Consider the following 27393-nt stretch of genomic DNA (forward strand, 5'->3'; position numbering starts at 1 on the left):
AGGGAGCAAGTGAAGAAAGTAAGAAAGCCAATGGGTTTTGGAAGAGAATTAGGAAAATCTTTTCAGGGAAGCCAGGTTTCAAGAAGGAAGGAGTAGCTACCAGGGCTGAAGGCTCAACGAATTCAAAAAGGACAAGGCCTGAGAAGAGACCATTAGATTTGAAAATCATGAAGTTTTATATGGCCTTTGCCAAAGCAGTTTCCATGAATTAAAGGATGATAAACTAGAATGTAACCAGGTACAGAATGAGGACAGATGTAATGTAGAAACCAGGCATAAACAGTATTCTTTTCATGAAGCATGCAAGTGAAAAGAAAGCAAAATAAGGCAGTCCTTAGAAGGCAAAGAATGAAAAGAAATCAGTCTGTGACTCTACAGGTAAGTTTTAAGGTGTAGGAGAAAAATTAATGGAATTCACATCTGGCCTCAGTCATTTACCAATTGTGTTGGACTCTGAGTGATTTACTTCCTTTCCTAAATTTGAATTTCTTTTCCTTAAAATGGGAATAATAGCAATTACCTCCCTGGTGATTTGGAGGAGTACACCTTGCCTGGTGCTTAGAACGCAACAAGCATCTGATAAATGTTAGTTTATCTCTTTTTCTTTCTTTCTGGAAACCTGAGCAGTACAGTGTGTCAGTGTTTGAACCACTAATAGCTGGTATATATGAATCTATGTCTTCTTGATTTGCAGAACTGGCTACCTAGATAATTAATCCTTCTGACTGGCCTTAATCTTAACTAGAACCTGTGAGGGGGTTTAAATGGGTTGTCCCTTGACCTCGTGCTTTTTGGCTAAAGAAATGAAGTGACACAGAGTATTGCTCATTCCAGTCAAAGCTCTTCTTTCCAGGCCTCCTCTGAGGCCCATCCTCCCAGAAAACGAGGCAGATCACCAGATCCTGGTCCTTCTGATCCCTACAAAGACAAGTGCTCTCGGAGACTGGCTTGCACACGTTTTAAGACTCTATGAACATTTTAAATGCTGACCAAGTTTGCTTCTTTTCATTTAGCATCACAGATGCACACAAATAATTCACAGTGGTCATAAAATGCATTCTGGCAGCAGACTGAGAGTTAATTTTCCCAAGACATGTCTAACTCAAATACGTCTAAATTGCTAGCAGTGCTTGTGGTGGTTTTAATTTGCAGAAAGAATCATCTCCATATTTTTGGCCTACTCTGTGTCAGTGGGCTTTATTTGATCTTGAAGTTGGGATGAACTGCCTGATATCAGTGGAAGTAACTATAACTAATTCCACATGGTACAAGGGCTGGACTGGCTGGCCTCGTTTACCCTTCCGTTTCGTAGCGTAATGTAGCCTCTTCTACCAGGACTCCTGAAGTTCTAATGAAAACATTTCAAACAGAGGTTTTTTTTTTTTTTTTTTTTAAGTTGTCTGATCCTCCTTCTTGTGACTAGAATTTCATCCCTTTTAGTGGTGTGAGGATAATATTGGGAAAATTATGACAATCATAAATTTTAATGATCCTCGTTCAGAATGCCTAGGAACCTGCTGCACTTTTCACGCTTTCCCTCGTTCCAAGCCCATTTACATGTCTTTTCAAGTGCAGGAGGTGGGGGGGCTTTGGAAACTTTGACTCACTGCTTTTTGCAGCTGTTAGAGTGCTCACCTAAAACTTGTCAAAATTTTGGAATGCGAAGGATTGTTTTTCTGGGACCGTTATAATGCCAGTCCCGATCTTAGCTATGTCAGAAGGAAAAGATCTTTCCAATTACCATATGGTTTATTATGCTAAATATAGGGCCCAGAAGTTTATTTGCTTAAGGACTTTTTTTGTAGCTGCACATTTCTAGGAATTTAAATGCAAGAACACCTAATTTATCTAATATCGTTGGAGACGTGTTCACTTAAGTGAATTTTCCACGTGACCAAAGCGATGACGATCAACGTCAGAGAATTTGTTTAACCCACCATTTGCTGAAACTCTTTCACAAGTACATTCTGTTTCTCCCTACTTCCCTATACACAGTGCCTTGAGGATATTTCATGGTTTGGGGGAGTCATCATACAGAGCTGTTATTACTTGACTAGAACTGGACTATCTGGCAGCCAGTACAGCACCAGGTTACGCTCAATGGAAGGAGCACAGACTGGAGAGCACTGAAGAGCCACGTGGGTCCTTACTGAGGGTTGCCTTGAGGGAATGGGATATTTGAGGCAATTATTTCTCAAAATACACAGTATGATGCTTTAAGGACCTTCTTTTCTTCTCTTTCCCTCTGAAGTCTAAGCACCCCTGGTGCTGCTAATCTCATCTCCTGCTCTTTTCACACTCTCCCTTCCCTCCCCTCTCCCTTCCTCCTTCCCTCCCCTTCCCTCCCTCTCTCCTTCTTTGTCTTCGTCCCACCCTCCCTCCTCCTTTTCCCTTCCCTCCTCTTTCCCACAGTCTCTGAAGTAGCTTTATACTTGTTTTTAGAAAAAGTGTTCTCTCCCTCCTCTTCACTAAGCCCCGAAAAGATGATCTAGGGACCAAAGAGTGCAAATGAAGGGTACTCTCTGGGTGAGTGTGGCGGGGGGAGTTGTGGTTCCAGAGACTGAAGGCAAACCAAATACTGTCCCTGTCACCATATACAGGTGTTTTTGTTTTCATGTATTTTGTTGTGGTAGTTAGTCCCCTGTGTTCCCCGCTCTGATGCGCTCAGAGGATGCCTGCCTTTGCCACACTCTCTGGCTGTCCCCTTTTAATAAATTGCTTTTAATTTGCCAACATTTGAGAAATCAAATTATCAAGTTTTTTTTTTTTTAAATAAATGGTATGTAAAAGGGAGCATCAGTGAGCTCCCATCAAAACAATGACCTGAGTGACTTTTTATTACTCTTAGAGAATAAAGCAAAAAATGCCTGGGAGTTCAGTGCTTGTGCTTTGTGCCAGCTATTTTTGAGGTGTTTTTTTCTTTTTAATTTCCATTGTTTAGCTATGTTCTCAAATATGAAGTCTTTCAGAAATCATAGTAGTGCTTGACGATTTATTCTCGTTCGTGAACAGGAAATTGTAAAATAAAATGCCATAGAGATTTGTTTTGAAAGTGAACCAGAAAAGAAGTGAGCTTTTGGGCATCCTGGAACCATGCTGACGTAGGCTACGCTTTATCCCCTCTGTTGCAGACTGAGAGCAAGTATCAGAGCAGTCTGCATTCTGGGTGGCACACCCAGCATCAGAGAAGACCTAGACATCTCAGCAGTTTGATGCCATGATTTTTCTAGTATCACCTAGAAAAGCAGTATTTTGTCTGGTAGAACGTCTAGCTTGTATATGATGATGCAGCTTTGTAACAGTATATGGAAATAGTGTAACACTACATTGGAAGTACTTTAGGTCTTCCTAAAATGATTTTTAAAAATCTAGTATCTGTTACTGAAAATTTTTCCTACAAATAATTAACATAATAGTGATTGTCCATAAAGTCAGCCTTTCATTTGATCAGTTCTTATATGTAACATTGACCTTTTTGTATCTGACTTCCTTTTTTAAGACCATAAAGACGATGGCATTACTCCCTCTGTAAGAGTATTATATCCTAGAACTTCACTTGCAGTTATGGTTCTTATAGAATTCCATTAGCTCAATCTCCAAGATGAGTTTTAATTTCCAAAGTGGAAGTACCATTGTTCTTGCTCTGGAGTTTCTTGGCAGTTGCACCTGACTTGCATTAAGAATTTGACAAGGGCCAACAGGATAATTTACTGTAATTTTTCAACCATGACATAATGTGCAAATGATTTTTTCATAACAGAATGATTAGCAAAAGAATTTTTGCGCTTAAGAGTTCCTGCCTCCAGAGTGTCCAGAGTTGAATTCCTTTGCCTGGAGCTTAGTGGAGTCGGAGCTAATTTTTATTAAGTGTCGGTATTGATATTGATGGAATGCATTATGGCATTTCCCACATCCTTTTAAGTGTCTCAAATTGTACAGCAATAGTATATGTGCTGGTTTTTTTTTTTTTTTTTAACTAATCAGCAAAGAATCCTGTTTCTTTGGAGTCCTGAAAGATTTTCAGTCTTTTGTTCTTTTTCCTCTTCCCTGTCGACGATTGCACTCTTGAAAGCTGAGTCATGCCTGCTTTCTGAGCTTCCCGGGTTTACTCGGCTGGGGTTTCCCAGACTGCAGTGGCGACCACGTTATTCTGCCACCCTGACTGGGCTTGTGCTGCACTGCTCTCAGCCAGCCTAGAGGGGGGCCTAGTGTCCGTGGAGGTCCTGTTCCAAACGATGCCATAGGACGCATCCCTCCTGTGTTGGTCCCCGGATGATGCCCAGGTGTTTCATTGGTTACATTGGACCTTACTACGGGAAATAATGGGTCTCAGCCTTGGCTGCACGTTGGAATCATCTGGAGCACTGTACGAACCACTTATGTCTGGGTCTCACCCCCACTGATCCTGATGTAAGATGTCTTGGTTGTGGCTTGAACTTTGGGCTTTTTAAAAGCTTCCTAAGTGATTATAGTGTGCAGTCAAGGTTGAGAACCACTGCCTAGGAGTCTTCTGCATCCCAGACCTTTTAAGTTCAAGTTTGTTTCCTTTATGGCATAGCTCTTAGCTCTTAGCTCTTCGGGTAAAAGATTCGTAACCATGCCAACAGAACTCTGGACACATTATTGATCGTAGCCAGTTTTCTTAAAATCCATTCCTAAAACCTCAACGCATCTCCATGTCTTTAGTATTCATAGCTGTGCAGATATAACAGCTAAGATTCCAGTGGGATTCTTATGCATCAGGCACTGCACAAAGAGTGTGCCATACACACACTGACTCATTCAGTCCACAAACGTGGCCCTGATCTCGCACTGGACCTCCAGTACTATATTTTCAAATGCTGTAGGGTACATCCACCTGAATAGCTGTCATCTCCAGCTTCATATGTGTAAAGCTTCACATGCCACTGTCCACCAGCCTCATTTCTCACACTGCTTTAGCATCAGCTAGAACTGGCTCAGATCCTAAATCTGCCATTCAGTGGCGTATGACTTCAGTTTCCTTAGTTACAAAGTGGTGATGGTGGTAATAATAATAATGCCTGATTCTGAGACTTGGGCGGATTTCCCAAGCTCCTCTGTGTAAAGTGAATGGTCCCTAATGCATAGCAGACACTTAACAAATTGCTGTTATTGTTTAAAAAGCGTTATATTACCACAGGAGCTTCCCGTTTCTCTTTCTTGCTTATCCACTGTTAACCAGTTTCGCATTATAGAAGTTTCTCTGAGTCACCACACTCCTGGCTCACCCCTCAGGCCTCCATTGCTGCACTGGCTCCCAACTGGGTCTCCTCCCTCCTGTCCTTCCTCCTTCCCACCCTTAACCCACTCAACATACTCTGAAAATCATTTCTGAAATACAGCACCGCTTGTATGTTACTCCCTTGTTCAGGAACCGATAAAGGCTTCCCACTGCTTACTGCATCCTGCCCAAATTTCTCAGCTAGATTTTTTTTTTCAATTCCACTCATAATTTGGCACCAATCTTCTGGCTGATTTAATGTCTGACTTACACCCCAGCACTTCCCCTCTGCTCTAGGTTAGTGGGATCTCCTCCGTGTCTTCTGAACATGCTTATTCCAGCTCTTGCTACCCTGCTTCCATGTAAACTATAGATTCTCCCATGTTTATAAGGTCCAGTTCCAATAACAGCTCCTCCCTGCAGTCTTTCCCATTTTGATCTGTACTTATTCTCAGTTACTGTTACTTTTCTGTAACACTGATCTCAGATACATTTACTGTTACTTTTCTGTAACACTGATCTCAGATACATTTACTGTTACTTTTCTGTAACACTGATCTCAGATACATTTACTGTTACTTTTCTGTAACACTGATCTCAGATACATTTACTGTTACTTTTCTGTAACACTGATCTCAGATACATTTACTGTTACTTTTCTATAAACTGATCTCGAATGCATTGTCCCTGAGTGGCTGTGGCACAGTAGACACACAAGCTTCATCTAGTGGAGCAGCTGCCCTCTGTAGCCAGGAAAATGCAAGCCAGTTATTGTAAGAATTCCCAAATAATTTTCTAGAGAAAATTTGGATTTTTTTTTTTTTACTTGAAATCTGGTTTTTCAATGTTGGCCATTAGTCTAAAATCTTTCAAAACATTTTGTGGCAAACAAAATAGATCAGTAGAGCTGTATACAGCCTCAGGGTTATAGTTTTGTTCCTCTGCTTAATAATTTGTCTACCATCTAGTTTAGGACTTACTTATTCTCCAGTTGTTTGATTTGTTTTATTTCTGTCTTCCCAACCAAGACATCCACTCCAGCCACCCCACCTTCTTCATTTCGAGCATCTGTTTCTGAACTAGCACAGTATTAGGAATGAATAATTGTCACTCAGTTGAGTCATTCATTAAAGAAATATTTAGTGGTATGTAATGCACAAGACTTCACAATTTTTGTTTTCTAATTTCTTTCATTGAGTGATTTCATCTCATTCAATGAAATCATTCAGAGTGATTTCATTATGAAATGTTTAGTGGAAATATCCAGCGTTTTTGTCACGGCTCTGTCTGATTCCCATATTCATCATCCTTTTTATATCCTGGCTGGTTTGTTAGTCAGCTTGTGACACAAAGCCAGATTTTTCTATGGAAAGAGGAACAAATAATGTTACTTTTACGTTTTATTAATGATACTTGGAATGACATATAAAACATCTTTAGGTAATATGTAGATAATCACAGTACCTGGCATGTATTAAGAATGCAACAAAGAGCAGGATTACTTGCTCTGTGCAACCAGGAGCTGTGTGCCATCCTCAGCTATGTCTAAATTCTGTTTTTCTATCAAGAGTATGCTACCCTGCAATATGAAATGCATGTAATTATGTATCTACAATATTTCTTATAGTGCATATCTGAAAGAAGATTTTGTAGGGTTTTTCCACCAAGTATTAAAGCTCAGTGCTCTTGCTTTGTGAACCACATACTTTCACACTGTAACTTCCTGTCTGATTGCCATGATACCATCTCAGCAGCAAGCAAAGATATTCCACCCTGAACAGTAACCATTAGACGTGAGTAACTCTGACTCATATTAGTTTGGACTGAAAAAGGGAACATATTTGACTAACACATGGACACCATTGTAACTCTTTGGATGAGATTATTCTTATCAACCAAAAGGCGACAAGGAAGACATCTTAAGGTCCTGGTTAACCTCTGTTAATAGCCTTCAAATTGGAGAGATGAAAAGTGTGGGAAAAAGTATTGCCTCCTCTTGCTTGTTAACTGTGGTCTCAGCCCCAAGATAGTATTTTTTCAAGGTGATGTGATGAACATGAGATCGTTGCACAAATCCACACTCTCCTCTCTTTGTGATTTGCTGTAGGTACTCAGCGTGCCAATGCCCGGGCTCCAGCCCCTTACAAGCGAGACTTTGAAGCCAAACTAAGGAACTTTTACAGGAAGTTAGAGACTAAAGGATATGGACAAGGCCCAGGGAAATTAAAGTAAGTCAAAGTGATACAAACCACAGGATTTGTAGATGGTGAAAGGACGGGATGCAGTTGGGAAAGTAGGAAGTTGTGATTTGGGATGACCAGCCTTTGTTTTAGTCGGCATAATTATTCTGGCATGTGTAAATTACAGGGTCATCTAAAACATATTTCTTAAATTAAGCATGATTACACTTAAGATGTTAAACAGGAAAGAGACAACCACGTTTCATGTAAAAATATAGACAGAATTAAAAGCTGATTTATTTTTCTCTCCTGAAAAGTACCTCTTTGTTGGCTTACAGCTTGTTCATTAGCTATACGGCCATCACAGTGTCCTAGGTGGCACACCACTGTCTCCTGGGCTGACCTGAGTGCAGGCCTACCGCTCTGTTTCCTTCTGTGAAATAAGCTTCATTTGTCCAGTGGACTATGTCATGAATGTTGTTCCTGCCTTTCTTTATCCTCCTCCCTTGGAATGGGGAAATTGAAACGTCATCATGTTGTTTGGCATAGAATTATCTGAATTTCCTACTTGCCCATACTCCCTTCAACCCTGCTTCCACCTGTCCCTTGTCCCCACTGGACATCACTATGCCCATCGAGAGAGGAGAGGAGGGAGGGTCTGCAGGCAGCACCATGAATGATCTGGGTGCCTGAGAGCAACTCCCAGCCCAGCAATGCCATGGCTCACTGCCCCTCACACAGGGCTTGCTTGATTAAACTCACAGGTTCCCCTTTCATCACCCTCAAAAAACATCAGCCTTCCCCAAATGCCATACCTCTCTGAGCTTCAGTTGTGATGGTCTTGTTGTACCATCTCCCTTTCCATTGCTATTTGCAATAAGAGCCAGTTGATACCTGTTTAAGGATAATTTTAATTATCATTGTCACAGAGTAGATCAGTCAGCCACAAGTCACATTCACTTGTATCTGTCACTGAGGGAATCTCAAGATTTGCTTACTTTAAACTAAGTACAACAGTGCGTGCCTCTGCTCTGGAGGACGCTGAGAATTTCCGTGACCTCTTTGTTCTCACAGCCATCTCTCTGGGCACTTAGGAACTGAAGTCCTGGCCTAGGTGCATTCAGGCTTAAAACGTCACCTCATGGGGTTGCTCTTCCTGTACTAAACAAAAATGGGAGGTGTTTTCTATGTGTTGTTTTATAATCATTTTCCTCCTGGGAAAAACTGATTTGCTGGCTCAGGAAGGACTCTTGCGTCGTTTTCACAGGTCTTAGGTGGGGCGCTCTGTTGACCAATGATTCTCTGATGTAACTTTTGCTAATGCTGTTATGACTTCAGGACCGATGGGCGCTTTATCGCAGACAGCGACGACCGCAAGTCACTCCACTTTTGGCCTCATTAATTACGGTCCATGGCAATCACGTGGCAAGTGCCCGGTTCTGGGAAGAGAAGGATTAGGAAATAATCCGTGTCTTTCAAATTGTCTCTTTACGGACAGGTTAATTATCCGAAGAGATCACTTACTCGAAGATGCTTTCAATCAGATTATGGGCTATTCCAGAAAAGACCTGCAGAGAAATAAGCTGTACGTCACGTTCGTCGGGGAGGAAGGGTGAGTGGCTCGGAGAAGCTGCCTGCGCAGCACCGGCTGCTGCGGCTGGGGCAGCGGCTGTTTGCCCGCAGGCGTCAGCTGTGGTTGCCCGAGGCAGGAAGTCCTCCTGGCAGGAAGTGCTGTTCTCATACACTGCAACCTCTCAGCTTCCTCTGGTTTTTAAATCACTTGACAGAGAAATTCTTTCATTAAAAACTCATCACTACATATCATTTTTGAGAGCAGAAGCTTGGTTGGGTTTCCTCTTTCTGGAACTCTTTCTTTTAAAGGGAAAAGGTGGCCTTTGAGGGAACAAACAAGGAATTGCATTATAATGACTGGGCTCCTGTTTTCTGCCCTGGGGTGCAAGTCAGTCGTGCTCCACCTGTTCAATAAGCTCAGTTTCAGAATCACGAATTAGAAACTAGGGTTCTCCAGAGAGGAGGTGGGGGGAGGGAGTAAAATAGGTGGAGGGGATTAAGAGGTGCAGATTTCCATATTTCCTTGTAAAATAAGTGTCACAAGATGTAATGTAAAGCATGGGGCACATAGTCAGTCGTACTGTAACAACTTTGTATGCTGACACAGTGGTGACTAGACTTACAGTGGTGGTCATCTCGTAGTGTATAAAGATACGGAGTCACTGTGTTGAACACCTGGGACTAATGTAATATTGTAAGCCAATAAAAAAGAGATAGAGGAAAAGAAAAAGAGAGAAGGAAAAAAGAATCTTCTTGTTCTGGCAGGAAACCTTTCCAGCAATAGCTCCTGGGCTTTGGTTCTTATGTCTCTGTCCTCACTTTTTCTCTCCCTTTGGGACGGCAGCACATCTACCAAAATAACTGCCTGCCATAAACATCTCCAGCCTTCTGTGACTCTTCCATGAGTGTGCTCACACAGAGAAGGATTAGGAAATGAGGGAGTGAAGACTCCTACACAGTGCTTCTTGCCTCCAAGTAGGCATAGCAGTGGTTCTGTGACCCTTCAGAAAATGACAGCTCTCATTTCTCCCACACCCCTTCCTCTCTCCTCATCCCAGGCGTAGGTTTGGAGTCTCAGCCTCTTGTTTGTAGCCCAGACGTTCCTGGAGTGAACTTTAAAATGCCACGTGATTGCCTGCACTCTGGCTGTCTGGTCCTTAGCTCTCTGTCTCCTGTCAACTTGGATCATCTTAAGGCTGCCCCTCTCAGGCTTGCCCCCAAATAAGGGATATTAGATTAGGGTGTCATAGTAATAATAGTTAACAGAGTCAATCGTTTGGTATGTGGTTGATGAAACAGAGGTTCCAAAGTAAAAAATAATTTGGACTTACTAACAGAACTAGATAATTGCAAAACTGAGATTCAAAATTAGGCCTTTTGTCTTCATCCAGGATTCTCGGACCTACACTGGGATGTAGGCAAAACTCCTGAACTCTGATCTGTCTGAATTTCTTTCCTACCCACAGATCTTTTCATTATTCCAGCTAGTGACCTGTAAATTCTCTTATCACATATACTGTTGTATAGTCTCCCAGCTGTGACCAGAATAAAGTAAAATATTATATGGGAGAACAGTATAATGTAACAGAGTTTGGGAAGCTTGCCTGAGACTTGAGCCTTTATTGCTGACGTGCCTTAATGGACTTGTGGCTTTTGTTCATTGACTTAAAGATGCAGGTGCACAGTTGAAAATGAAGGCAAATGTTTTTAGCCTCATCACAGGTATGCATGGGATTCCAAGCATTTCCTTCCATAACCAGTCTGGTTTGGATGAGAATGCTTTTCCTCCCCCAGAACTCCAGCTGACGTCCCAGTTGGGCCACAGTTTGCAGAGATCGCAGAGATGTAGGCAAGAGTCTTGCCTGGGACTTAGGTATGACTGGAACAGATGCTTATCATGCTTGATCATGCTTAGACAGTCTCCCCATGGTCTGAACTGACATCCGTTCCTGGGAGGAGGCCCAGGCAGAGTGAGGCTTGATACCTCTGTATCTGATGGCCACTCGTGTCCAAATGTTTCCTGCCTCCATTACCTGTCTTCTTCCTGGAACTCCAGAAGGAAAATAAGGGGAAGGATACTCTGAGGTGTGACCTCAGCCCTCAGGGACAATCTCTTAATCAGGCCCCTCTGCCTGTGGCTTACTGAAGCTGGAATAAGGCCCGATAATTTCTGGTCTCATGGCTTTATCATGTCAGAATCATCCATATAGATTATTAGCTAGAGACTATTTTGCTGTTAAGGCATTAAAAATACATAATGCTGTTTGAAAGGTTAACAAAGTATATATACTGAAAAAAATAGAAACCGCAAAACAGCATAGAATTAAGAAGTTATTTTAGCCTTTGCCATCTTCTTACATTAAAATTAAAGTTCATAACATTTCTTTCTGGATTATAATCAGTGCCCAAAATGAAAAGCGACCTAAAATTTTCTGTGGAACTGTAACATGGAGCTGGAGTTTTCTGTTACTTTCTTGCCTTCGTTAATTTTAATGCCCTCAAAATGTGCCATTTTGTAAGTTCTTCTGGTCTAGGGCTAGTCATACGTATTTAAAAACATACACACGTAGTGCCCAGATCTTGTCATTCTTCAATAAAAGGGACCAGGGCCCCTTGGAGAGAGGGCTGACTCTAGGACTGGGCAGGAATACACGGGACAGGGCCTGGAGCTCTTGTGCCAGGAAGCACAGAAGAGCTCAGACAGCCCATGGTGATGTTAAAGGGACAGCACCAACCGAAAGAGCCCCCAGAGGTCAACGCTGGAATAAGCTGAACAAGGAAATAAAGCAGTTTGGATCAGAACCCCGAAGTATAAAATAAATATCCATAGAGATATAAATGCACAATTGAATAAATGAGGAGAATAGACCAATCTCCTGTGCAGAAGATTTACAAAAATTCTGAACAGTTCCCTGTTCCTTAACCGTGAGTTGTACATAGTGACTTTCCTCCAAATAGTGCAGTATGAAAAGAAAGAGGGGGAAAAGAAGTAAGTCTGTAGTGAAGCCTGACAGACACGTAACCAGGTGATCAAGGCTAAATTCGTGAAATGTTGTGTTGATGGTACGTCCCCTTGACATGATGTGTTGAGAATGACACTTTACTCTCTTTCTCCCCAAAACACGTAACACAGGAGGAAAACATTAGATGAATCCGAACTGAGGGACATTCTCTAAGATATCAGTGCTACTTAAAACTGTCAAGGTCATCAAAAACCAGAAGAGTCTGAGAAACTGTCACAGCCAAGATGAGCCTAAGGACACCTGGCAATTAAATGTCAAGTGGCATCCCGAAGGGGATCCTGGAACAGAAAAGGGACGTTAGGTCAAAACAAAAGAAATCTGAATAAAGTATGGGCTTCAGTTAATGCTGTAACAATACTGGTTCATGAATTGTAACAAAAGTACTATACTAATGTAAGATTTCCTCAGAGGGGAACTGGGTGTGAGGTATACAGGAATTCTCCCTATGATCTTTTCAACTTTCCTGTAAATCCAAAGCTATTCTAAAGTAAAACATTTATTAAAAGGAAATATAGTGGCAGAATTTGGGGAGATTTAGAAAACACTTCCCTGAGCAACTTTTCTTACTTCTTTGTTGTCTGATAAGTGGTTGCCACCAGGGTAATTTTTGGTTTGTGCATACTTCCTTTTACACTTGAGGTCAGTAGAGAAATAAGAATGTAGATACAGTTAATTCCATGGAAAGTCCAAAGTAGTAGAAGGATTGGTATGTATAGAGTATTGTTTTGTGTTGCTAAGGTCAGCTTTGCTATCTATCAGGGAATACTACTTTGCAATTCTTATCGATACCATCTCACTGATTGTATTTTCAACCTGTTGTAATCAGGGTCTTTATTTATACTAGATTAGTGAAGGCATAAAGAGAAAGGGATTTATTTTTAAGAGTAATGCATTTGCCTGCACTCCAAAAAGGTGGTAATTAGCAGATTCACCCAGAGACTTCAGCTCCACTTTTAAGATGTTTCTTTGCAGAAGTCTTAAAACATGATATTTAGCTTGTTCCTGAAATGGAAGAGCTGAGCCAAGAGAAATGATGGGAAATTTTATAGTCATAAATTTATAAGATGACTACAAATTCCATGTGAGGTAGGACTAACCCCAGAATATTAGAGATGCCAGTATTCTGTGAAAAAATATAAAAATAATTCTGGAGGCTATTAATGTAAATATATTAGTTGACAACTAATTATTATATCTTGCTAAAATAATGCTTCATGTTATGCTTGGCTTTTTATGAAAAGCAGACAGTTTCTACACAAGCCACTCTGATTTAATTTGGTCAGAGTGGGAGGTTTGGTTCTAGTCATTAAAATTTCCACCCAACTTAATCTGGTTATCTGCTCTCGCAGAGTGGGAGATGGGAGGTCAGCAGTGGTGGAATGGCTGGAAACTGAATCATTCTGACTGAATGTGGCGGGAAATTGCATACTCTGCTCGCCTCTCTGTCTGCTTCGAAGTTGCTTCTTTAGGAAGGGAGCCAATGGAGAGCCACATATTCTCCAGCGTATTACTTTCTTCTGAATTAAAAGTCCTAGCAGCTGAAGCTTACATGGTGTCAAAAGTTAGCCAAGTAGACACTTGTGTTCTGATAGGGCATCTTGGGCCATTTACTTTTTTTTTTAATTGAAGTATAGTTGATTCACAATATTGTGTTAGCTTCAGGTGTACCTTCGTTTCTTAGTACCCAAAACAAGTAAGGAAATAATGGCCTGGATAAGGAGAGGATGTTTACACTGTGATTGCCTCGCCTCTTTTTTTTTTCTCTCCACAGCCAACTCTATAAAAGGCCCCTTTCTTTAGGAAAGAATGAGTTCATTGTATGTAAGGTGCCATCTATGTGACATCAGTCATCTGTCTTGCAAAGCCACCCTTGGACTAGGGAGGGGACATGTGCAAACAGTTTTATTTTGGGGGTTTAAGAACAGGCAATCTCTTCCTGAGATATTTCTCCTTAAATGAGCAAATGAAAGCAGCTAGGGAGGATGAGATCTGAAAGGTTTTCTTGGGTCAGAGGCTTATGAAATAACCAGCAGCTCTTACATCTGATTGGTTGAGAAGTTGTTTGGGGTCCTGGGCTTGGCCATTTAGTCCTCAGAAATGTGTAAAGCTTCAAGTTAAACTTTATGGTGTTGCTCGTCTTCTTCTAAAAAGGGACATTTGCAGGATAACCTTAATGACCCAAACCATACTGAAAAGGGTGCTTTTGTGTCCAGACTCTGGCTGGGTATCACCAAGTAAAACTTTGTCGTATTAAGTGCTCACAGAATTCCTTACTCACCCGCCGGGCCTTCTTCGGTGGCTCAAGAACCTGTGCCTCACTGCTGTAAACATCTGAGGGTGAATGAGAAGGTGTGCCGACTATGTGTGCCTGGACTGGTAAGAGAGCAAGGCTTTCTGTCTGCCAGAAAACTTTCAGGAAATGGTAGTATGACTTTCCAGTGCCATCACCTGCTTTCAGTTTATAGTTTATTGCCTTTCAAATACTTGGTTTTAGGTCATTTTTAGCTGAAAATAAAGAACGGGGGGATAAAATTACTTATTTTAGCAAATATGGGATGCTATTAACAACTTGGGTGGTGTCAGCCCAGCAACATGATGGTGTTTAAAATGCCTTATCAGCACTTCACAGGGCTCGAGACGACGTTGCCACCCCAAAGACATCTGTGCTTATTCTGAAATGCCCTCAGATGCAGCTGTTGTGTGGCTGCACACCCGTTGTCCGGAGTTTCTATATTTCTGTGCCAAGCCTTTAGCTGGGGAACCAACCTAACTGGCAAAACAGGAATGTAACAAATGATCCCTGTGATATGAGTCATATTAACTATTTATATGGAAGAGGTTGCTAAGACATTACAGGAAGCCCAGGCATGAGGTACCCTGCTGGGACATGTCTTATTAAATTAGATCAACATCTGTAACTTGTAATTGACAACCTGCTCTCATATATGCAGTTCTGAATTTCAGGTGATAGTCAAATTGAACTTTTAAAACTGTCTTGGCCTTAGAGTGACTCCATCAGGGCTGCTAGAGTTAAAAAAAACACAGCAGATACAAGCTGACCAGTTGAGGAAGACACATTTTCTTCCAAGAGGAACTGTTAGCTTTGTTCTCTCTTAGGGGGGAAAAAAAGAGTTTTACTTTGCAACTTAACAATTGAACATTTGCAGGGGGACATTCATTTAATTTTTAGCAAGATTCAGCTATTATCATAAAAAAAAAAAGAAACAATCAGCAAGGTCCATGTTTGTTGTTTTAACAGACTTTACCACATTAGAAAATAGTAGACTTGGAAAAGGCAAGGGCCAAGCTTTCCAAGCATAATTCACTTGAGCTGTTTCTGACAATGCTTGCAAATGAAATTGTCTGTTAAGGATTGGCATAACGTATTAATACATTTGAATCAATATACCACCTAGAGGCAAACTTGTGCAAAATTATTCACTCTACTAGTTGTCAAATAACGATGTAAATGTTGTTGATCTCCTTGAGAGCGTATCAGGCAGCTCCACGCAGTGACTCAGCAGTGTAAACTGAGCCCATACCGTGTATCAGGCTAAGGATTTAGGATATAAAAATGAGAAAGACATGTCCCCTGCCCTCAGTAGGGTTACAGTCTAGATGTGTGTATGGGCGAGGCAGGCACACAGGCAGCCGTAATACACTCTGGGAAGGACAGTATTATTAAAATACTGAGAGTTGAAGCTCAGAGTCAACCTGCTATTTCTAACTAAATGCCACCATTTAATTTTAGGCAGCTCAGACCTCAATTTACTTAAATCAGTTGTCTGAAGAAAACTGACTCATAAAGTATTTGGCTCATATTTCGGCTGTCTGTGATCCTTATCATCCCGTGCCTTGATTGTGTCTGAAGGCCCCTGCAGACCAGGGCTCACTTGCCGTTAGTGCTTAGAAGTTGTGACGGTGCCTGGAGGCTGCATACACCCTAGGATATTGGCATCATCGTAGGCTTCCCTGCAGTGATCTTCACTAAAGAGGATTTAGAGTAAGCCAGGTATTTGAATAAAATAGCATTTTTCACCTACTTTCTTCTGTAACAGGAGTTTGCAAACTTTTTCTGTAAAGGGCCAGATAGTAAATATTTCAGGCTTGGCAGGCCGTACATTCCTGTTGCACCTCCTCAACCCTACCATTGTAGCAGGAAAGCAGCTCCAGACATCACATAAACAAATGGGCGTGACTGCATTCCAATAAAACTTTATTTACAAAGCCAGGGGGTGGGCCAGCTTTGGCCCTAGGGCCATAATTTGCTGACCTTTGCTCTATAAGCAACATTGTTTTTCATCTGGATGAATATTTAAAATTCACTGAAGGGTGGGCTGTATGGAGTAAACCTGGGGTGAGGAAACCTGTGGCAAGGCCTGGATCTTCCACTGCAGCTTTTATTTGATGCAAGTTAGTGATTTCCTTCAGCCTCCGTCTTCTCCTCAGTGAAATGAGGGGATAGACAAAATGACTTCTCAGATGCCTTTGGCTGGCATTCTCTGTTTCCTGAAAGACACAGAGGTCTGGTGAGGAAATTCCCCACTGATAGGAAATTTAGAGAGATGTTTTGCATCCACAGGGACCCAGGTAGTCTGGAATCATGGACTAAGGCTCACAAAGTGAAATTTACTAGGGCAAAGTTTAACAGCTAGCACTTGGGTGTTAAAAAGCTACAGCGACCTGCAGACAGAATGGGAGAGTCTAGGTTAAAGGTGCAGCGTAGGTGAAAGGTTTGGTCTGATGACTAGCTCATTATGAGTCAACTAAGTGACTGCGCCACAGGGCAGGGTGACTTTAAACTGCTTTAGTGCAGAAAAGCATCCAGGAAGAGAGGGCAAGAGCCCTTTCTAAGTTTTGTGCTGATGAGACCACACCTCGAGTGTTGTGATCAGTCTCAGACACCACCCCTTAGGTCAGACTTTGACACCTGGAGACTGTCCAGAGCAGAGGACAGCATGGTGAGGGACTTGCCCACCCTGCTGTAAGAGGCAGTTAAAGAAGTGGCCATGCTCAGGAGTGGGGAGGGGGCGGGAGGGGACAGAGGCCAGGGGTATGGAAACTGCTGAGCTTAGAGTTCTTGGAGAAAATGACTTTTGAAAAAACGTCTCATCTTTAGCATCTAGATGAGTACCTGGAACGTAACAGGCACTCAGATATTTGCTGGAAGAAAGCCGCCAGGTATGTGAAGAATGTTCAAGTGGAAGAAGTATTCTCCTTGTTCTTGGTGGTGTCAGAGAGCAGAACTAGGACAGTGGAAGGAAGCCACCGGAAGCTGCCTTGGTCTCAGCACAAGGAGGGGGCAGTCCATGTCACTGCACCCGGGAGGCAGCCGGATGCTGCTTTGGGAGCCCCCAGGGTAATCTGCGCATAGTCCCATGGCTCCTGGTGGCCACCTGATAGCCACATGATATTCAGCTGCCCCGAGGGCAGTTCCGACGGTCACCTTAAGTGCTCTTTGGCCCTAAGTGTCTGCTGTGTTTGCATTTTTGTACACGTAGGTTTCTTGTCAGTCTGCACAAAGTGCAGTGTGGACTGGTGAGGTGTGAGGTGGTTGTAGCTGTCACACAGACTGGAGCATTTTTTTGTTTTGATGTTTGTAAAGTGAGCATGTCATCATTTCATAAATGTTGTGTAAGACAAGGCTACATTGGAAAGCAAGAAATTCAAAGTATTAAATAAACAATGGTGTATGTATATTCAGATATGGTGAAATAAGAAAGCAGTCTGTGGATAGCTGCTCTAAGTAAACTCTACGGAACTCTCAACTAAGACGAATAAAGGCCATTTCATTTTTCTTACTAGTCCTTCAGCTCCCTCTTCCACCTTTAATAGGATCCTTTTCTTTATCACACAGTCTCATCACTGCACAAAACTCAGATGATTTCATTTTTTTATATATTAAAAAAAATACAATAATGTCCATGAAGGAAATTCCATAAGAAGAAAAAAAATAGGATGAACAAAGGAAGTCTTATAAAATCCTTCCACCCCAACTTATCTGTTGCTTTCATTCCCCCTTTAGAATTTTTTCCTGTCTTTGAGCCCATGCGTAAACTTTCTATCATAGAGTAGATGCACTTAGTATTTTTCATTTTAAATTGAGCATATCACATTGTTTTATTGCAAACCTCTCTTTTGACTCCTTTTTTTGCTGTCAGCATTGTTGGCCACTTGACATTCCTCAAACCTAACACACTCATTTCTCAGATTTTACTTTGACCCTGATGTCTTGGTAAGTAAAATGGAATTTGCACTGCAGTTCAGGTGCTGGAGTTTCAGCCTCCCCTCCGAATGCCTTCCTGAGAAAGCTTTAGACACCCTCATTTTTCCTGTCTATAATTTTCCCTGGGGTTTTATAATTTAAAGTTTTCCCTTAACTCCATCATTCCATTTTTTGCCTCTGATCTCCCTAGGAGGCCTTGTAACGTCCTACCATCAATTCACTAAGTCTCTCTCTTCCCCATTTAAAAGTGCTTCAGAAATCCACGAGGACTCCAGGTCCCACGGGTGTGGGTAGCTGCTGTCCTCTTAAATAAAGCATTCCCGTTGTGCTGCCTCTCCCCATAACCCGGCTCCAGGCATTTAAAGTATTTACCTTTTAATACATATTTATACAATCAGATTACTAGGATATTGCCTATTTCATCCGTTATCTGCTGTGTAGCTTTAGTTTTGAATATGCTCCGTGTACACGTCCATTACACTCTCCTGGGTCAAAACACGGATGAGGTAAAGAATCATGATCATTCAGTTTGTTTTGGACAATCCTGGTGGTGGATAATTAGACTGGTAATGAGTGTTCTACATAGAAAGTTGAGGTCTGTAGAAAATGTGCCTGATAAATAGAAAAAATAATAACTGGTTGTTCTTTCTGTGGATGTTTTAAAGGCTGGATTACAGTGGACCTTCCAGAGAGTTTTTCTTCCTTGTATCCAGAGAACTCTTTAACCCATACTATGGCTTATTTGAATATTCAGCCAATGACACATACACAGTACAAATAAGCCCCATGTCTGCCTTTGTAGACAATCACCATGAGTGGTAAGTATTCCTCCCTGGCACTTTTCTTAGCTGCTTTTCTGTGATAGTAGTTTTTATGGGAACCCCCGCCTTCTTTTTTTTAAACAGTTTTTTTCCTCAGAGAATATCAGATTTTCAGTTAAACATTTCATTTGACTCTTGTCGGTATTGTCAGATTTAATATACAGACAAGTCTCCAAGCTAGGAATAGACTATGTTCCATAAGACCAATGTTAAGTGAGTCGAGTAGAATTCAAAAGGATTTTCCCATTGAAAGGAAGTTGCAGACGAAGTCCCTGGCAAGACCCTAAATCCCTCTGTGCAGCTTTGGGCAACCCTGAGCTCTGGGGTGTGGGTGGGTAGGGGAAGGTCCTGACCCAGGGGCCAGGCAGCTTCTAGAGCAGCCTTTGGGGAAGTGGCTAACACTGAGGGAGGAGCAGAGCAGCTGGCCGCCCGGTCAGTATTGGTATTCCAGTGGGAAGGAGGGAGGGTGGGGTGACCCAGAGGAACTGATGGCAGAAGGGAACCCTGGCAGGCAGGCAGGAGTGTGGAGTCCCAGCAGCTGGCCACTTACCCTCATGACCACTTGAAGTTTGTAGCCAGGAGTTGCCCCTTTCCTAATTTTTCACACAAAATGAAGGAAAACTGGTGTAAGATTCCCATCTGGGAATTGTTTATTCTGAAAATCCCAAATTGCATTCTTTCCATTAACATTTTTTTTACATCCTTGCATTCATAGACTTGCAATGTCTTCATAACCCCTGTTTGCTTGTTCCTGTTCATTTTCACTATAGTAACAACAACAACAACAACAACAAAAAGCCCATGAGTAGGACTCATGGAAAAAATTTCTTCAAGTCATGAGGTTAATATTGGTGGGTGGAGGGCATTAAGTTTTAGGACTTAGTCTTCAAGTTAACTTCCGTTTAACTACGATTTGGAGTCCTCCTAAATGTAGCTGTTGCAGTTATGCTAACAAAAGTGGAAATAAAGAAAAACAAAACTGCAAGACATCGATCTTAAAATGGTTGCCTAACACTAAGATTGCAGATGGACAGTAGGAACCTCCGTGTGGATTTACACTTTTGGACGGCATCAGACTTTCTAAGAGCTAGAAACTTGGACACTTGTGAAAAAGAAAATACATGCGCATCTCAGCTGGCAGATCCAGTCATTTAGCGAAGATAAGTTTCCAAAGTGATTCAGAATAGGATTGATCACTGAAATTTTAGAGAACAGAATGTCGCAGGGGGAAACTCTGTCAAGTACACATGCATAATTCTTGGATGGTGACAGTCTCCTCCAGAGTGGGGTCTGAGAGAGAATGGGAACAGGAACTTTCTCACTCTGAGATTGAACTTCTCCCCAAAAGGGAATTGCTCCTAGCTTTGCAGTAGAGAAATCTTGCTAATATTCATGCAAGCAAACCCTCAGGGGACATTTTCCCCACCACTGCTGGTCTCATTCTGTCATCATTTCTTAGAAGTGATTTGGGGAAATTTCACTGACATGCTAACAGGGAAATCACATTGGCCACACATGCTACAGGGTGGACGTTGCTGACATGGGGTAAAGGTAGAACGGTATCTCTCACAACATCAGAGTGAAACAGGTTGCCTCATAGGCAATTAATGTTGGACAAACTCAGGTGGCTAGAGCTGGAAGGCATTCTAGAAAGCAGATACAACAATGCGGAATCTGCTCCATGACGTGTGAGCTGTCTCTTGCTTTTCCTTCACAGGTTCCGGTTCAGTGGTAGGATCCTTGGTCTTGCACTAATTCACCAGTATTTGCTGGATGCCTTCTTCACACGGCCCTTTTATAAGGCTCTTCTCAGAATGTAAGAGTATTTTTGTGGCTTGTATAATTAGCATGTTAAGAATGTAATATTTCCTTTATCAAAAAGGGTCTTTTGTCATTGTCAATTATCTGTTCACTGTCTCAAACTGGTTATTAGTAAACAATAGTGGGTTTAGATTATTGAAATGAATACAGTTTCAAATGCAATTACTGAGTTTTTTCTCTTTCTGAACCTTTATTCCTGTCTGACTTCCAAAGTCTTTGTTTTGCTTTTACTCCGAACAATTTATTCTCATTTGTTGCAACACATGTTTCTTCAAAACAATTGTACTTCAAACACAGCACTGGGATTCCTGTGGTATTAATGCCGATTATTAATAGAATAGTTGTGGGTTAGTCTTGGTGACTCACAGGCCCCTGTCCTTTATAAGATGCATTTTACATTTTGCTTTATGCAAACTTTTGGCTGCTTATTCTTGGTTCAAATGTTCGTTCTCTTTTGTTTTGTCTTTGTTTTATTTGTTTGTCTGTTGGAGGTGGGCAGTCTCATATTTTTCTTGAGACCTCTTTATATGCAAGACAGTAATTTATGATGGCAGATGAAAACTTAGCATTCACAGAACTTTTTCTTCGTTGTTATCACAATGGAAGATTGCGATGATTGTAAAATGTAAAGCAGACAGTTTCTCTCCTATAATCGGCAGTTATTTACAAGGCCGAACAGGAGAAGGCAGCTGTCTGTGGGGGTAGCAGCTCACACTTGCAATGAGAAAACACAGAATGACTGCATGGTTCTGTCCAGCTCGTTCCCTAACCGAAGCCATGCATCTGCTATCTGTAAAATGGAGCCTAGACCTCAAATGAAAACAATGTATTTCTAATGGGCTTTTTAAGAGGGTTAGTCGTAAGTGTCTACCATCCTCCCTTTTGGGTTCTGAGCCAGTGGAGCCCTGGGCAACTGGGCACTGACCTTCTGCCTCTCTGGTTCTTCTTGGCCCATTTGCGTCCTCACATGTCATTGCCTTACTATTTCTTATCTTCCCATTTAAGCTTCCTGAGAGAGCAGTCTATATTGACTGCTGACATACCCTCAGCACACTTTAGCCTGGCTTTTTTCCCACCAGTAACCTAGGGAAGCTTTTACTTTATTTTATTTTATTTTATTTTATTTTTAATTTTTAATTGAAATACAGTTAATTTATAATATTGTGTTAGTTTTAGGGAAGCTTTTAAAGAAGCTTTTCTGTTTTCATCTTAATGGACCATTCTGTTGCTTTCGCTTCTGTTGACGCTCCAACCCTCATCCATTTCTCTTGAGTCTTTCCATCGCGGCGTCCATGACACTGTCCTCTCCTGGTTCTCCTTTCACTTTTATGCCTCCTTAGTGGGCTTCTCCTCTGACTTGCCCTTAAACCTCGATGTTCCTGAAGCTTCTATTCTTCGCCCCTGCTTTTCTCTCTGTGTGCTCTCATGGGAAATCTCTACACCTGTCTCATGTCCTACTGACTCTCCAATCTGGATCCTAAGATTGGATCCCCCTTGAGTTACGAGCTCAAGTGGTCAACACTGAAAGTTCCCTCCTGTATGTCTCACAGGCACCTCAAAAACCAACATGGTTAAAACTAAACTCATCAATTTCTCCTGACCTAATAATGTACCTTCTCCCCTGTGCCCGGTCATGGCTCATGGTGCAGACACTCTCAAGTCACTCTGGTCAGAGACTGGGGGACACCCTCCCAACAGGGATGCTAAATACACAGCACCTGTTCTGCTCTTCCCCACCTCCCACCCCATTCCCATGGGATGGGTCACACATCATTTATGGTACTTTTTCCTGCTGAACTCGTTGTGGCCTCAAGAATTTTTCCAATTCATGGCCCTCAAGACTGCCACTTGATCAGAGTTGGCTTGCAACACAGGTTCATCGGCCACCCCTATTTTTGATATGCTTCTTTGTACTGCCCAGGAAAGCCGTTGACTAAAGTCCACATTTGCCTCTTAAATAATTCTTAAATTCCTCTTCTCCTCTCCACCCTAATAGCTGTGCCCTCATTAAAGTCCTTATTTTGGCCAAATCACTATTGTGGACTATTAGTTGGGCTCCATCCTCTAATGATAACCACCCCTCTCCCCATTTTAAGTAATCCTCTACAGTGTGACTTCCAGAGAAACAAATTCATACTTCCTGTCTGATCATGTCATTCCCTGTCCTGAAGCCTTTCAGTATTCTGGATCACTGAGCTCCTTAGAAAGGCATTCAGGGCTTGCTCCCAGCTGCCTTCCCAGCCTCATTCTCTGGACTTGTGGTTAACTCTCTGGTGCTGCTGATATGCTCAGAATGTCTGTATACTCCATCCCTTTGTGCTTTGTTCAGGTTGTCATTTCTGCTCCCTTCTCTCTTTTTCCCCTTCTCCTCCTCTTCATCCATTCCCCTTCACCTCTCTGGCTTTTAACCATCCTACAGGTAGGTATCATCTACTCCCAAAAGCTTTTCTTGAATCTCCAGGTCAAAGTAAATGCCCAGCATGTTCGCTCTGGAAGCTCCTTTTATAGAACTTATCTTTCTTTTAATTGAAGTGTAACATATAAAAAAATGTACAAATAAAAAGTGTTACCCACCTAGGCTATCACTTATCACGTCATATTAACTTATCTATTTGTGTCCCTGTCTCTCCAACTAAACTATTAGCTCCTTGAGGGCTGTAACTATTTATCAAATAGCTATTAAGATGTTTGGCATTAGTTGATACCTAATAAATGTTTAGACTGAACTAAACAAAAGGGTCTTTGAAATTGAGCTGATGGGAGGAAATTGCAAAACAACTAAAGCAAATCAATTGCTACCACCTTTATGCAACATATGATATTAACCCCACCTCATGCAGATCTCTTGGGAATGAAAAAAGAAGAGAGAAATATAGAAAACCATTATAATTGTAGAGAGATATTGTGGCTTTCAGTTTTCAGCATCAAGGAAAGAGTAAGAACCATGAAGAAAAAGGGAGTGTATGTGAATGTGAATCACAGTATCTAGTCTTTGGGGTGGGGGAGGGGAAGCTAAGTTAAAGTAAAGCATAGAAACATACACAGAATTTCTAATTAAGAGAATGATATTTTAAGGTAGTATAACAAAGCCAAAGAACACTGAACCCAAGTTGTCACCCGAATTCTAGTTCCGACTCTGGCATTGACTATGGGTGACTGTGCAAATGGCACCCACTCTGGCCCTCCAGTTCTGTGTCTGCAAAAGAAAGAACAAACTGAGTGATTCCTAAGGCATTTTATAGGTTAGAATTTTTAAAATTTATACCAAATTTCTGAATTATTTCCCTGGTTTGGTTACTGACTTTGACTAAGAAGATTCCAGAAATCTTTGCCTATTTAGTTGGTCTTGTTCTTGTCATTGGCTCTTAGTTTCTTCCCTCATGACTCTGGGTTTTTGCTAATGGCCATGCCTATATATATTTGTTTCTCTCTGTTTGTCAACTTAGTCTGTGTGACCTGAGTGATCTAGAATACCTTGATGAAGAGTTCCACCAGAGCTTGCAGTGGATGAAAGACAATGACATCCACGACATCCTGGACCTCACGTTCACTGTGAATGAAGAAGTCTTTGGGCAGGTCTGTGTGTTTGAATAACTAGTGACTAAGTGTGGTAATTGAAGGCTATTGGTTGGAGAAGCATTAATTCAGTGGCTAAGATCAGATGCTTGTTTATTTCAGGCTGGTTGAGTGGTTTAAACCCAAGTTTATGTACAGTTACCATAATCTTGGTTACAAAGGTTATTCTAATACCAACTTCAGATTAAGATGTTTTGATTTACAAATTATTACAGCTATTTGTGTGTTGTAAACAATCTTCTTTTTATTTCCAAACAAAATGTCCATATAACATAGTAGAATATGTCTGATCTAAAATACAATTTTTAAAAGTCCATGCTATTCCAGAGTTGAATATTAAATTATTTAATTGGCTTTTGTACTTAACTCTGATTTATATCTAAGAACTGAAATGGATTGTTTTGAAGCTGAGTGAAAGTAAACAATATTTTGCTGAAGGTCTGAAAATGTATTGTTTTTCCTCAAAGTTGGTAGAAGAGTTGGTTAAAAGATTTCTTACAGAAATTGTATACTAGTTCATAAGTAATATTCTTAGTTAGACATTAATATTTGGCTGGCCTCCTGAATTTCATGTTTTGGAAAAGAAGTTCTCAACTTAACATTCACTTGAATGTAACTCTGCTTCCTTAAAGTAAATCTTGACTTAGATACTGGCTTTCTATACGTAGTTGATTCTGAACCCTAAAGGAATTTGTGAAAATGCCTTTCTGTCAAACAGTCAAATAGCAGTGGGACGGAATCTGGAGCCAATTTGTTTCCATTTAAAAGACTTTTTTTTTTTTTAAATTAGGATTTAAAACTTAACTTTCAGCCCTTGCAATAGATATATTTTTAAACACTGAGCTTTCAGGCATCAGCTCAGTGCCCAGTTTTCCTTGTGCATCGGTGTGTGCCTGGGCTCTGTGCTAGTGCCTCACCCCCTGCTCCCAGGAGGCGCCCAGCCAGGGCAGGGGCAGTAGCTGGCTGATTCCCACTCATTGGCAGCAGTGGTCTGACAACATCGAGAGTATTGCATGGTCAGTCCTTTTGTTTTTTGCTCTCAGATTACCGAACGAGAGTTAAAGCCAGGGGGTGCCAACATCCCAGTCACAGAGAAGAACAAGAAGGAGTACATCGAGAGGATGGTGAAGTGGAGGATTGAGAGGGGTGTCGTGCAGCAGACAGAGAGCCTTGTGCGTGGCTTCTATGAGGTAAAGACGATGGGTTCGCAGTCTGACGTCAGTGTTACCTTGGCCCACCTCACGGTGCTTCATGTGTGTGCCCTACTCCCATTTCTATTTTGCTGTATTTACTGTTGCTCTTTCAATTTAAACACTTCAGTATTTTTTCTCCCTCTATGTTTCAAGAAAAAAAAAGTATTGCCTTGTTACAAAAGATCATTGAAATTAAGTGACCTGAATTCAAATAGTATTTGACGATGTAATGACCATTAATAACACTGAAGTTACACATCTTACTCATACTCAGATACAGGTCACCAGATCTCATGCCTGATAACGTGAAATGATCATATCTGACGATCAGGAGTTGTTACAAGCCTTCCATGTGACTTCTTCTGTAGGAGCATTCATTCTTTTCCAAAAGAGGAAAAACAAACTGAATTAATCAGTGGTCAATTATTTAAAAACTAAAAATTTCTGTTGAAAATCTCATCAACCTTGTACTAAAAATATATTTGTAGAGAGCTTTACCAGTTTTTAAGTGCCTACACAGACTATTCCCCTGGTGTTCCCAGCACTCCTTGTGCCCTCCTTTTCTGATGAGGCTTAATTATAGCTGGAGCTTCTCCAGGTTCTTGAGCTGTGTCCTGTATTCTTTTCATTCCCCAGGTGGTGGATGCCAGGCTGGTATCTGTCTTTGATGCAAGAGAGCTGGAACTGGTCATCGCAGGCACTGCTGAAATAGACCTAAGCGATTGGAGAAGCAACACAGAATACAGAGGAGGTGAGATTTGGTTTATGGATGGCTGGACTTTAAGTTTCAGATTGAAGTGAGGCAGATGGTTCGGCCTGCGGATCTGGATCCAGGACAGGCAAAGGCACTTGCCTTCTAATCGTAGGTCTGATGCAGTCTCCTTTGAGACCTTGGGCAAGGTACATTCTCTTCTTTTCCTAGTTACCTCATCTACCAAGTGGAAGGAGGACTGTGTACGCACCATCTAAGGATGTCATAACACTTAATTGTTGGTGAAGAAATGTGACCATAGGAACACTAATTAGTTGCTTTATGATGTTGTTGGTGAAGCACCAGGGAGCTCATATCCAGCGGGTCAAACTCCACCTAGTCTACCTTCATTGTAAACCTGGAAGAGGCACACCCACTGGGCTTCCTAATGAGCAAACACAGTTTTTCTCCATTTCACTTGAACTACTTACCAGTTGTAATTCACAATTGAAACACATGAATAGAATAAGATATGGCTCTCAAATTTCAAGTTTATTGAACAAACCCTTCACCATTCAAGCATTAAGTTCACCTGAAAAGGAAACTGCTGTACGATTAGTTAAAAAACCACATTCTACGACCAAATGGGGGGCTTTAGAACTGGCATTTCAATAGATCACTACAAATCTTCAATTAGTGTTTGGCATCGAAGCCACTGAAGTTTGGTTGCTGAGTAAGCACGCTGTGAAGGAGACCTGCCGCTAACCCAGAGTCGAGGTTTTATCCAATAATTAGAAGCACAGAAAGAATACCTTCTCTGGAATTTTTTGCAGCATTTTAAAGTCTTCAGAAAGTCACGACAAATGACAGTTGTTTTTTGTTGTCATTTTTATTTTGTAACTCAGAATGTAAGAGGTTAGCAGTAGCTCTGAATTTGGAGAGTGAGGAATACAAACTTTGAGTCACTGAATTAATCACTTAGCAGAAAAAAAGTGAGAACTGAGTGGGTCTCCAGTTATCTGTAAATTGAAACAGATTTTTAAAAAGA

At 41.4% G+C, this 27393-nt stretch overlaps 1 protein-coding gene across 5 annotated transcripts in view; it reads left to right on the forward strand.

The window, feature by feature from the left end:
• HECW2 (HECT, C2 and WW domain containing E3 ubiquitin protein ligase 2) overlaps nt 1-27393 on the forward strand; it is a 334329-nt gene that overhangs the window by 286334 nt on the left and 20602 nt on the right. For all 5 annotated transcript variants that reach the window (XM_074364238.1, XM_074364239.1, XM_074364240.1 and 2 more), the window contains 7 exons: nt 7350-7470; nt 8921-9034; nt 18909-19061; nt 20782-20880; nt 24332-24461; nt 25505-25651; nt 26291-26405. In XM_074364238.1, the coding sequence (XP_074220339.1) occupies nt 7350-7470; nt 8921-9034; nt 18909-19061; nt 20782-20880; nt 24332-24461; nt 25505-25651; nt 26291-26405 (879 nt within the window). The remainder of the gene's footprint in view (nt 1-7349; nt 7471-8920; nt 9035-18908; nt 19062-20781; nt 20881-24331; nt 24462-25504; nt 25652-26290; nt 26406-27393) is intronic.

This window comes from Camelus bactrianus, chromosome 5, assembly GCF_048773025.1.
Source record: "Camelus bactrianus isolate YW-2024 breed Bactrian camel chromosome 5, ASM4877302v1, whole genome shotgun sequence".
NCBI lineage: Eukaryota > Metazoa > Chordata > Mammalia > Artiodactyla > Camelidae > Camelus > Camelus bactrianus.